The sequence below is a fragment of the Lissotriton vulgaris genome, chromosome 2_2, assembly GCF_964263255.1.
Source record: "Lissotriton vulgaris chromosome 2_2, aLisVul1.2, whole genome shotgun sequence".
Lineage (NCBI taxonomy): Eukaryota > Metazoa > Chordata > Amphibia > Caudata > Salamandridae > Lissotriton > Lissotriton vulgaris.
In genome coordinates this window covers 282,439,694-282,452,102 of record NC_141688.1, presented here as the reverse complement: position 1 = coordinate 282,452,102, position 12,409 = coordinate 282,439,694, and the positions used below count along the sequence as shown (strand labels likewise).

At 42.9% G+C, this 12,409-nt stretch overlaps 1 protein-coding gene across 1 annotated transcript in view; it reads right to left on the bottom strand.

Moving 5' to 3' along the window:
* API5 (apoptosis inhibitor 5) overlaps positions 1–12,409 on the bottom strand; it is a 130,467-nt gene that overhangs the window by 79,983 nt on the left and 38,075 nt on the right. The window contains exons 6-8 of the mRNA XM_086959607.1: positions 11,932–12,138; positions 7,727–7,831; positions 2,782–2,871 (exon numbers count right to left, since the gene is read on the bottom strand). Coding sequence (XP_086815733.1) covers positions 2,782–2,871; positions 7,727–7,831; positions 11,932–12,138 — 402 coding nt within the window. The remainder of the gene's footprint in view (positions 1–2,781; positions 2,872–7,726; positions 7,832–11,931; positions 12,139–12,409) is intronic.

The following is a 12,409-nucleotide window of genomic DNA, read 5'->3' as shown; positions in this document are numbered from 1 at the left end:
GAAATCAACCGGGAGCTCCACCTATATCAAACAGCTTATGTGACGTGTCACAAGGAAGCTACGTTAATGCGCCTCCAGACAACTAGGCATAGGATTTACGAACTAGGAGATAAAGCGGGTAAGATGCTAGCCTGGCTTGATAAGAAAGAAAGAGCGAATAGGGTTATAAAGCAGCTGCTTTCTCCCACAGGCTCCTTAGTCTCTGAGCCGGATGGTATAGTGGACATCCTGGCCGATCATTACGAACCATTATATGCCCTTACACGTCTGCAGAGGCATAGGACTAAATCAAGGATTTGACTATCCCTCAACTTTCCCCTGAGGCGGCGCTCCTGTTAAGAGGCGGCTATTACCATAGAAGAACTTCAGGCTGCGACCTACTCACTTGCGTCGGGTAAGGCACTGGGCCCTAACGGATTCCCGGTAGAACTGCAAAAACGGACTGCACAGACCTCTGCTCCCTTCATGCTTCTTCATAGTCTCGAAGCTGGAGAGCTGCCAAGGGACCAACGGCTCGCCACCATAGTTGCGATCCACAAACCCGGTAGACCGGAGACGGATTGTGCGTCTTATCGCCCAATCTCTCTGATAAATGCAGAGCCCAAAATCCTAGCCAAACTGCTAGCGATACGGCTTACCCCTCCCCTCTCCTCCTTAGTGCATCCGGACCAGTCTGGGTTTATGCCACACTGAAGCACGGCACTTCATTTACGCGAACTATGCGGTTCTGGCGCGCACACAATATATTCAGGAGCCAGCAGTCCTACACTTCTTAGACGCCACTATGGCGTTTGATACCGTGGAATGGCCATACCTGTTTGCGGTACTCCGCCACAAGGGCTTTGGTCCAAAATTCTGCGTCTGGGTTCACCTCTTTTACAGCAAGCCTCTGGTACACGTGGCGGCTAATGGACATATCTCCTGAGACTTCCTGCTTGGTCGAGGTACACGAAAAGGGTGCCCACTGTCTCCGCTGCTCTTCGCGCTGATCCTGGAGCCACTTGCCATTTGGATCAGATTGGAGCCCTCCATCAAGGGACTTTCCTGGACCGATACATGGGAGGACCGCATATACTTATATGCAGATGATATTTTGCTATACTTCACTTCCCCCAGGAAATCCATCCTAGAATTGTTGAACGTCTATAAAAAATTCGGTAGGGTGTCGGGCTATACGATAAATTAGTCCAAATCATCTGTTCTTCATGTGCTGATCGGTCTTCCACCTATTCTACTCATGGGTTGCCCCATACGCATTACCGAGACGGCGTTTAGATACCTCGGTATCTAAATCTCGTATGATTCCACCGAATTTTCCGCTATATATCTTAACCCCCATCTGGACCGCTTTAACGGCGACGTTAAGGTGTGGCGGACTCTTCCGCTTACACTGTTGGGTAAGGCGGCCCTATACAAAATGATGGCGCTCCCGCGATTTTTATATGTCCTTGAGAATACGCCATTTTTAGTCCCAGACTCTTATTTTAGAACCATTGCTACTACTGTTTCAAATCTCTTATGGGATGGGAGGCCTCCTCGTATCGCACAGGCTAAGCTGACAAAGAGTTGGTATGATGGGGGAATAGCGCTTCCTGATTTGGAATTATATTACTGGGCGGCCCATCTTAAACAGATAAATTACTGGTTACATAACCCACAGACCGACCCGGCATATCTAGCGGATAGACATTGCCTGGAGAGTAAGGGACTGTGGGTAACCTCTATAGCCGCCGCGTACCCTCAGACCTACTCAGGCCCAGGCGACACTCGGTTAAGCTTTGGTATAAGGCAAATAAGCGTCTTAAATGTTCTGGGACGATCACACTAATGACACCACTCTGGGACTCCAAAAGCTGGGTTTCCTTCGCAACAGTGCGGGATTCCGGAACTGGGATAACATAGGTATCTCGGTGGTGGGTGACCGCTGAAAGAGAGGGAAGATGGTGGACTTCTCCTACCTTCAAACACATCACGAAATGACACAGACTGAGAGGTTCAGATACCTCCAAATCAGACATGCACTCCAGTCGGTCATACCTGAAGATGATGAATTGCAGGATTCCTCCCCTCTAGAAGATAGGCTTCTAACAGAACATATGCCAGACAGGGCCACCTCGTTGACATACCGGAAATTGATTAACAACCTTCCTGACGTGACGTCCGCACTAAGACAGAACTGGTCCAGAGACGTGGGCGATTTTGACGATTCTGAATGGCAAGAGACCCTCTAGACTCAAGCTGGTTCAACTTCAAATACTACACCGCACGTACTACACTAGAACGATGCTATTTAAGATTGGATCCACCTCACATAAATATAGCTTACGACATTGTGGAGAAGAAGGGACGTTCTACCATACTATGGGACTGTAAACACATAGCAGCATTTTGGACGGCAGTCATGTGCACAATTTCTTAGACTATAGATATTTCCCTGATACCTGAGCCCCGTCGTTGTTTGTTGAACATATGGGAACCGAACGACTTAAATCGACCGCAAGCATATCCCCAGAAAGTAACGTGTTAAAGGGAGTTAGTTCTTTTAGTTAGACAGAATGGACAGAACTAGGTTGAAAGGACATGGGTGAAGCCAAGTAGAGTATTTAACCATACTTTAAGATTATATTTTGGTGTGGTGTCCAATAAGTGTGTGCATATTTTGACAAGCTGAAGAAGTTACTATGTCTATAACGCATTACAAGCTAAGGGAATAAAAAGGTTTAGATACTTTTTGACACAACCATGCTTTACAGCTTAAAAAAATATATGTAGTACTCTTACCAGTAGCTTGTCAAATAGTTTTATTAAGTTTGATTCCAGTTTCTCTGTCTCACCACAAAACGCACTCATCTCTGCCAGCAGCTTCAAGACCTGTAAGCAAATGAAGGGTAAGGTAAAAGTAGGAGATGAAAGAACTAATACAAATGCATACCCAAGGTTGCTCTGCGCTACCCAGGTCTAGTCTGAAAAAAAAAATATCACAATTTTAGAATTTAAATCCTAGCAATTTTGAATCCGACTTCCATCTAAGCAAACAAGATACTTAGGTAGAAGACATGGCATCTATATAAATATTGTAGAGGTTATGTAGAATGGGGCTTGGGAAATTGAGAGTAGCTTATCTGTGTTGGTCATAGCATTCAAATAAAGCATTGGTATAGCTCATTGCTCTCGCCTTTCGGACCGTATAAGATATTGTGCTGCATAACTAAATACTTATAAGGTCCCAAAAGTGAAACCTATTGGCTATGCCAATGCTTGTTTTTGTATATCGAGGTAGGGGAGTATAGGCAACTGGAGTATGTAAAGGATTGGGCAGCATTAAGTTGGCATCAGAATATTCACATAGTGTAGGTTTGCCCGGTGATTACCGATTTCTGGACGAGGTTTTACAATGTATATCAGAAGTCACTACCTCCATCCTACCGTAGGACCCACTGTGCTGCTTCTCAACACAAGGGTGGTAACCAAGCGGATGAGGCAAAGAGCTGGATTTCAGAACTTGGCTCTAGTACTGGCTAAATGCTGTATAGCCATGTCATGGAAGGCAGATGCAGTTTCACCCATTCACATGCGCCAGAAATATGCGATCAGATGGGCATCGACTGAGTTGGTGGTACGAGCAGACACCATGGTCAGGGATGGGAGGTGTCACCCAATGGAGCAATGGGAGGTTTTCTAGAGAAGCTGAACAGATTGCCTGACAGTTGATGTGGGCTACGGCTATGTGCTGAGTTTGTGGGTCACAACCCAAGTGTCCATACTTACCTCACCATCTGCTGAACTACATCGGGGGGTATATACGGATGAGTAACTATTGCTGGGGATAGTGGGACATATTGAGGTTACGCATGGATTGTGTTGGTAGACAACATGTAACTCATCCCAAATGTAGGAAACGCGGTTGGGTGAGGAGCCGACAGCGGGTATTGCTTGTTTCCTTTTACTGTGTTATTCGGTTGTTTTAATGAGACTATCTGATTTCTAATACAGAGGGTGGGAATGCACTCATGGGAATTGGAGTGATCCTGATGATTTGCTCTTTGTACTGTATGTGCATCAACATTACTATGATAAAATAAAGATTTTTTTATTAAGTGGCATAGGAATTTCAGAGTCTGGGAAGCATGAGGGCAGATGGGGTACATTAGAGAGGTGGGTGAAAGCAGGAGTATGCATGTAAGAAGTCAGAGTTTGAGGACTAGTGGGCCAGAGAGGGTGTGTCAGAGAAGGTATTAAAGTGACTGAGGTATGTTAGCATCGTAGAGGAATATTAGTATGCAGAGAAATGTCGGAGAAAGGGAGGGAGTATTTTAGGTGACAGTGAGTGTGTATGGGTTCTAGACCAGCCTGGTTTGTCAAGGTCAACAAGTATTGGAGCAGCTGGGTTACATCTGTGGAGTATTAGTGTGGCTAGAGAATGTCTGAGCGGTCAAGGGATATTAGCTCAGCCTCAGTAGTAAGGAGATTGGGGGATAATCGAGCTGCTGTGGTATGTTGTGAAGGGTGGCCAATCTTTGTTGGAGAGTGTGAACAGGACTAGGCTGTCAATGGCAGGCCAGATGAGTCAAGGTATACCAAGGTTACCATGATGGTATACTGAAGAACTTGAGGGCACCAGAGTATGTCAGAGAGCTCAAGAAGGATTAGCCTGGCTGGTCAAAGAAATCATGAAACAGGAGAGCAGTTTGGGTATGTCAGAGAAGTACTTGAACAGCCGGGGCAGGTCAGAGAGGGTAATATATCAATCTGGTCAAGAAGCAGAAGGGTGGCCGCAGTATTTTGGGGAAATCAGGCAAACCGGAGTATATCAGAGCTTGAGAAATATTAGGCTGGTGCGATAGTCAACGTAGTCAAGGAGCACCAGGGCTGTAATATGCAGGGAAGTCAAGCAGGCTGGGGTGTATCAGCCAGCATGAGAAATATTACCCTGTCCAGATATCTGAGTGGTCACGTCGCTGTTTGGCCGCATGAGTAGGTCAGATAATTCACAGTAAAAGTACGGTTGGGGAAGGTCCAAGAGGTTGTAAAGTACTAGGGCAGCCAGTGCTTATCACGGAGTTCGGTGTTGGTTTCTACTCAATCCTCCAGGGGTTACTCGCAACCATCTAAGCTTGGTTATACTTTTGGTGTTTTGTTGGTCTTCTACCAGTTCTTGTATTAGTGGTTTCTCTTTCTTTCGATTAACTTACGGATGAGCTACAGATTGATAAAATCTGGTAATACAGCACAGCAATATATGGGGAGATACAGAGGAATATTGAAGTGTCAGAGAGATCAGAGACACAGAGTTGGTAAGGTGAAAGGAAGAGGGGAAATGGAGAAAGGGTCCAATGGAAAACTGAAGGAAAATGACATTACAAAAAAGAACAAATTGGGACACAGACGAGAGGTATAGAAATTAAATATAGGAAGATTGAGAATGAAAAAACGGAGAGAAGTTGATGAGTTGACAAAGAAAAAGCCACAGAGAAGATGAAGGGCAGAAAAAGGAAGAGACAGAAGAAAGAGGGGAAAAGGAAAGAAGAAAGAGGACATAAGTAATGGAGAGAACATAATGTAAAATTACAAATGATAGCCAAGGGCGAAAAAATTAAGAAAAAAACGGCGAAAGCAAGCAAAAACGAGACTGGGCGGAATAAAATACTGCCAAAAGAGGAAGTGTCGGTAGAAAAAGGACAGGCTATGATAAGAGTGAGGAATCTGGGGTAAAGGTAAAAGTACAGGAAGAAAAGGGAAGGCTGGAGCGAACATTTTGAGGGGAAGAAAGATGGGGATAACATTATTTACAGGGAAAGTACAAAGGGCAGTCGACACAAGATAGCTCCTCTTTTCAGATGTATATAAGACGCCTGACTATGCGATCTTTAGTTATGAATAGCACTTTGCTTTTGGAAAAGCAAAGCGGAAGTCTGGTTAAAAACTAATGGGGACTGGTGCGAGGCGAAAAGTGTGACCACAGGACAGATCTCCTTCATCCTCACACTGGTCTCTGCGGCTCGCCTGTAAATGCCATGAGTCGCCCCCTTCTCCGCTCTGAAAGGACTTGGAGACCTGCGGCAATCCCCGAGTCTAGTGCCGCTCCCACCAACCACGGCCCAGCAATAGGAGGCTGATTCCGGAAGGCAGGAGCTTGGAGGAGTAGATGGGAACGAAGTGAGCTCGAAATACAGCAACATAATCACAGTATAGTACAGTTCAATGCAGTGCGGCCTGAAGGAGTATTGAGAGAGGAAGGCAATAAGGCATTGGGCACGAAGGTACCAGAGAGGGGGCATGACGAGAGAGGCGGGGCATCGTCGCATCAAGGATAGCAAAGAGGGAGCATGAGAGAAAGCATTTGCTTTTGGAAAAGCAAAGGTGAAGTTTGGTTAGAATCTAATGAGGGCTGCAGCTGTATGAGAAAAAAAGGTCACTCACCAAATTAAGTAGCACAGGTGGTCAGCTCTCTTCAAGCACTTGCGCTTGTGGCTGCATCCACCTTGGGGGAGCGAGCAGACGCACACGCTGCCACGCTATTTGGAAACAGATGGCCCTGCGCGCCGCTGTTTGCTCCCACAAGGTGGATGCCGCCACATGCACGAGTGCTTGAAAAGAGCTGACCGATTCCAAAGGATTATCTTCTAGAGCAACGCATGCGCGCTGCCTAGGCGAGACCTAACAATAACAGTGGTGTTTTGCCTACAGCAAACACTGAAACTCGCCCAGGTATCGCTCTTAAAAAGTGTATGCAATATATTTTACTATAACAGAAAAACTATTGAACTCAAACAAATTACAACAAAGCATTCCATATTTCCGTCTCGCAATCACTACAGTTTTAAACTTGGATGTCTGGTAATGAGAATGTTCTTATAACAAAAATTACTTTTGGGATTCATCCTTCCATCTCAACAATGCATAAAAAAACCTCTCATACTGCAGCACTTTTTTTTAATCTTCTTACCAATACTGAGAATACGATCTTCAGGGACGCAAACAAGTAATTAGCCTTATAGCACTGGCTCTTACACTGCATCTAAGGTTTGAAAGCATAGTTTCTAGAGGTGGGGGTCGAGGGTGTTAAAAGAAAAAGTCAGGGTGGAATAATAGTCCGCAAGAAGGTGTACAAACCAGGGTCAAATACTTGTAGGATTGCACCATGGATTAAACATTTTCCAACGCTTAACAATGGATATATTGCTGGTGATTAATGCACCGTAGTTTGTTGGTAAAGTAAAAGTAGTTTTCTATGACCCCTTTCCCCAAGGAAAACGAAAATGCCTTGCATTAACAACATCTTGTTTTGATAGTTCTGCCCCTTCTGGTATAAACTGTTGCATGCAGTCAACAGGGATCACAACAGGCAAACAAGGTACGCATGCACAGATTAAGCAAAGTAAAGCACGCACAGGTCAATGCCATTTTAAAACAGCCGGGTAATGCAAGATATGCAACACTAGATGTACAGTAGATGCTTCTGCCACAGTAAACATTTTGAGGTATTGTAAATGGGTTACAAGAAAATAGACTAAAAAAAATAGACTAACAATTGAAAAACGATTACAATTTAAAGCAAGTTTGAAGCAATGATATTTATAGTTTGTCAATTCAAACTTTAATCAATAGGTTTCAATATCATCAGCATCAAGGTGCACATTAAATTATACTAAGTGGACAGTAATGGTGTAACAACAAATCACAAACTAAAACTAAGAATGCCAGGAAGCCTCATAGAAGATACAACCTCCAGCTGGATGTCGATGCTCTCCGCTGGGCTAGTAAGGGAACCCAAATTCGGCAACACATTTTCACAGTAGTGGGAAACAAACTTTGTGGAATGAACGTTTTTCTGGAGAAGAAAAAAAAAACCAAACAATCAATATTACTATATGGTTTTCTGCAATAAGACATACTTCAGTTACTTTTAAATGTAGCTGTTTAAAGCAGCAGCAATTGTCAATTTTAGTTAAATGTGTATTGAATATAAGCATGGTCAGTAGAATTACACAGCAATGAAGAACTTATTTGAGGTTATAACAGAAGGGAAGATACGCAGAGTGTGGCTCATTATGTTGGGTAGTATTTTGCATTTTTAACATTTTTATCACGTTCTGGCTGGGCAAACGGTTAAAATTTTTAATATACGTTTACCAACTGAATACCGCAATCAAGATCGGAAATGTCCACAAATAAACTTTTGCAAACAAACTGCCACGTGTGACTGCGTTTTAAAGTAAAGTATGATCCATAAATGTGTTGAAATTGGTCTATCCTGTACCATCTGGTGGATTGTGTTGAAAATAAATCCATGACTAGGAGGAAAACACCGAAGAATCGCATGGCATCCAGCGGCCCTCACTTTCAGTAATAAATAACAGCAAGATATGACATCACGTTACAGAAGTTTCAGGTGGTGTAGCTGTTCTTTACAGATAGGTGCTTAGTGTTCACCATATTCACACAAACTTCCCTCGCAACTTGTTCTTATCGTAAAAATTAGCAACGTCTTTGATAATACAGATGAATCAATCCTTTCCACCTCCTTCACTTCAAACCAGAAATGGTGTCTCAGTCATGTGTCCCATTAATGCCTCGATCGAAATGACAACTATTCTAGACGAGGTTGAAACTGCCCCAGATAGACAAAGTGCCATCTAGGTTGAATGATAACATGCAGATTTAACGGTATACCTCGGTTATGTTGTCTGGCACATCTACACCAGTGTCTGCAGTCGCAAAGAAGAATGATCTTCACAGTGAGGGTTTTACATTAAGTTTAGGAACGGCATGGCTGCATTGGTCGCATGATTTAACACAATATTTGGCCTTCATAGCATAATCTGTCAGCAAAGGAGTAACAGTTTTCCCCTACCTTTGCACCGCCCCCTCATTGCTAGTCTACTCATGCCCTGCCTGCGTCTAGAGCCGCCCCCTGCCCATTCGCTGCACCCACTTCATGTTGCCCCTGTTTTCCATCTATCATCTCCTACTTCCCTGATCCTGCGCTGGGCGCACTAAATGCTGTCTTTACAGCCTCCTTGCTGTTCTTTTGGGTGCCTGCTGTTACTTCTCTCCTGGTCCGCTCTCCCACCCGAGCAGCCTCTCATGCTTCCCCAGTTAGTGTCTGTGTGAGTGAAATGTAAAGTAGTGTTTTCAGGGCCGCAGGGAGAGCAGTTTGAGAGAGGGCATGGGTAGGTGTCTGTTTGGAACCATATAGAGAGTGAGTTGTGCCGTGTAATTGTAGCACGAGTGGTCAGCAGTGTGCGTGTAGGGTGTGCTTATGTGAAGGCAAGGTGATGGGCATGAATCGAAGGGAATGCAGGGTGCAAAACATAAAAGCCAGACCTATTGGCAATGCAAAAGGATGCATCAACAAGGGAAGTATGTAATGCAGGTTCTTATCCCTGGCACAATACACCCAAATGAAACACAGACCTGCCTCACAGGAAGTTAATCCTCTCAGCTATTCGCTTCAGCTGTATTCCTTACACCTTCTATCATTCCCTCACATGGAGGCCAGCTATGTACATTGGCGACTAGACAAAATGTTTGGGAGTGGGGTGGCACAGGAGCATTCTTGTAGTTACATGCAGTTGTTTACAGTGATTATGTCACATAATAGTCACGGTAAGTATTTTTGGTCAAAGCTTAATGCTTGGTTTTTAATTCTTGGAGGGAATAAATCTGTGCTCAGTGTTAAATACATCCGGTCTATGCATGTTTCATAAAGATTAATGACAGTAGAGTTTGGGGAGGATGATGTAATGCAGAAGGCAAAATCAAAACAATAGCACCCAACCATGGTCAGTCAAGTGAAACCATTTGATGCATGAAGCTAAAAGTCTTTATTTATGTATTATCCATTCTCAAATTAATTACCCCATCCACACCTCACACATTTTAGTATTCATTAATTGAGCCATGCAGCCATGTCTCCAAACTAGACACAACCATTCACTGACTGGACAAGCTTCTTTCATTAAATAATGTGTTGCAAAATGAAGTATTGTTGCAATTTTTTCCAACATTTATTTGGGGAAGAACTGACCTATGTCTGCCCTTGCAGTGGTATGGTTTACTCACTTTGCTTTCTCGCTCACTACGTGCAGTATGAGGGGTGGTCTGACAAAATTTGCCAGGGCTGCTTTTGCTTCTAGTCAGGCCTGGTATGTACAGGATGTGAGTAGCAAGGACTATTGTTACAGCAATATTAACTACAGCATGAAGCACAAGACATTGATATTCAGACTTGCTGAGGTAAGAAATGTAAACATTTTGACACATGCTACTCAATTCATGCCCTTCTTTTCTAACACCATTGCTCACTGTTTTGCCTAGGGGCGATGAAGCCTAATAAAGATATGTCTAATGGTAACACACCCAACACACTACTTGCATTATACCTGGAAACTAAACGGCATGGCAATTTGCTAACGTTACTACGCCTCCTCTGCGGTGTCCAATTTAAACCCTGCACTCTGGCTTCAATTCCGTTTTCTTCCATCTTTTACTCAATCTTCTAAAACAGGGCATAGAATTCCTTCCGAAACAATCCTAAACAATTACTCTAATAGTTGTGCAGTAACTCAAGCAAGACTCCTGAAAGAAAATATTCTTAATTAATACTCTGATAAACCCAATCATACCAAAGGGTCCACCTGCAGCTTCGTTAAGGCAAAATATAAAAATCCAATGAAATGCTAGCTTTCTCAAAAGCAAGAATGGCCAAAACTGTGAAGGCTTTCCTAAATCTTATGGCCATTCCAGTATTATCAGAAAATATTGAATAGGTTTTCATTGGTCTTCATTTCATTAACAAACAAGAAAGCCTCAGTGTACTCAAAGTCTCTTGAAATCCACATGTGCTTGTACTACAATGGCAAAGTTTCAGATGAATGTATTGTATTTAGTTTGTTTATATAAATATAGCTGAACCAATAACAACTGCATGCAAGTGTGCATTGACAATTAAAATAAAAGTGAGAAAATACTAGCTGCTGTGCCTTCTTTTGCTGGAGACAAAAATAAATATGGATACAGACGGAAATGTTAAAAAAATAATTACCATTAAACTGGGAGCCTACAAGCATTACTAACATTAAGACAAGCTTTACGCACCTTACTTGCAAAGCAAGCCCTACAGATATAGATATATATATATTTACACACATAATGAAATGGTTAGTTTAAACCTATAAACGTCTCTTGACATCAAGACGTAGGCACTGAATTTGGGAGCAGCAAAAGTGGCTGCTGGGACATTTAATTCCTTATAAATAAAAGTGAGAATTTAGGTACAAACACAATGTCTTACTAAAATCTATGTTATCCTCTACTGCAAATATTTAAGGCTTTGTGAGAAGATCTCTGCAGCACCATGGCTCTCAGTTAACTCAGTTGCACACCACCACTGATTAGAGCCACGCCAACTGAACTTCAGAGTGGATCCATAAACCATATTGTTCTGCTTGGCTAACAGACTCCAAAGAGCACAGTGTGCGCACATTGATTTGGTTGCAAATGTTGAGGGCACTGCCCGAAAGGAAAAACTTGAGATAAACTGATGATTTCGTTTCTCAGGGAAATGAAGGGAAAAAACTCATTCTGCCTACTGTTGCATCACTTTATAATGACTCATCTCAATTAATTAAATCAAGCATAATATTTCAAGACTAACGGCTTGCAGTCAAACAAAGCACAAAGGTAAACTGGTGCACGGTGCACATAATACAAACTAATAAAGACAAACTAATAAAGACAAGAAAGCTGGATCTACAATTCCCTTAATGTGATTGGCACAACTTTTTTTGCATACCCTCCTATTGTAAACTATCACATTTTCAAGTCATTTCACAAACAGTACATAAGCATCACAAGAAGCTTCAAATAGAATGGCTCATTCACTCTAACATCCTATTGGGCAATCAGCAAAGACAACAAACTATATACCGAAAATAGTGGAACTGCCTGCCGCATACATTGCAGGAGCCGGTCAACTGAATCAGGATCTGCTGGATTCAGGGTCTGCTGTAGGCCGGCCTGATCTGATACTAGATCCACCAGCTGCTGACGCCCACCAACAGACTGTAAAGTTTTTAAAGATGAGAGTATCTTCATGAAGAGGACAAACTCCTCTCCGGTCACATCATATAGGACCTAAAAATGTAAAAAAATAATGTATAATGAGAAAACACGGATCATCAAAAAGTACAAACATTTATTTGCTTCTAGTTTTCATTGGTTATTTCACCAACATTATAATTGTGTAAGAAATGTACAAACTGTCATGCTACGAGGGAGGACGGTACTGCAGTTTGGAAGGTTGGCCGAGAGGGGAAGTGAATGGGATTGTCGCATGATAGATGCATATTGTATCACAAGCTAGAGCTCAGAAAACGTTCCTTTCGGCCGGACTGATTTAAAAAAA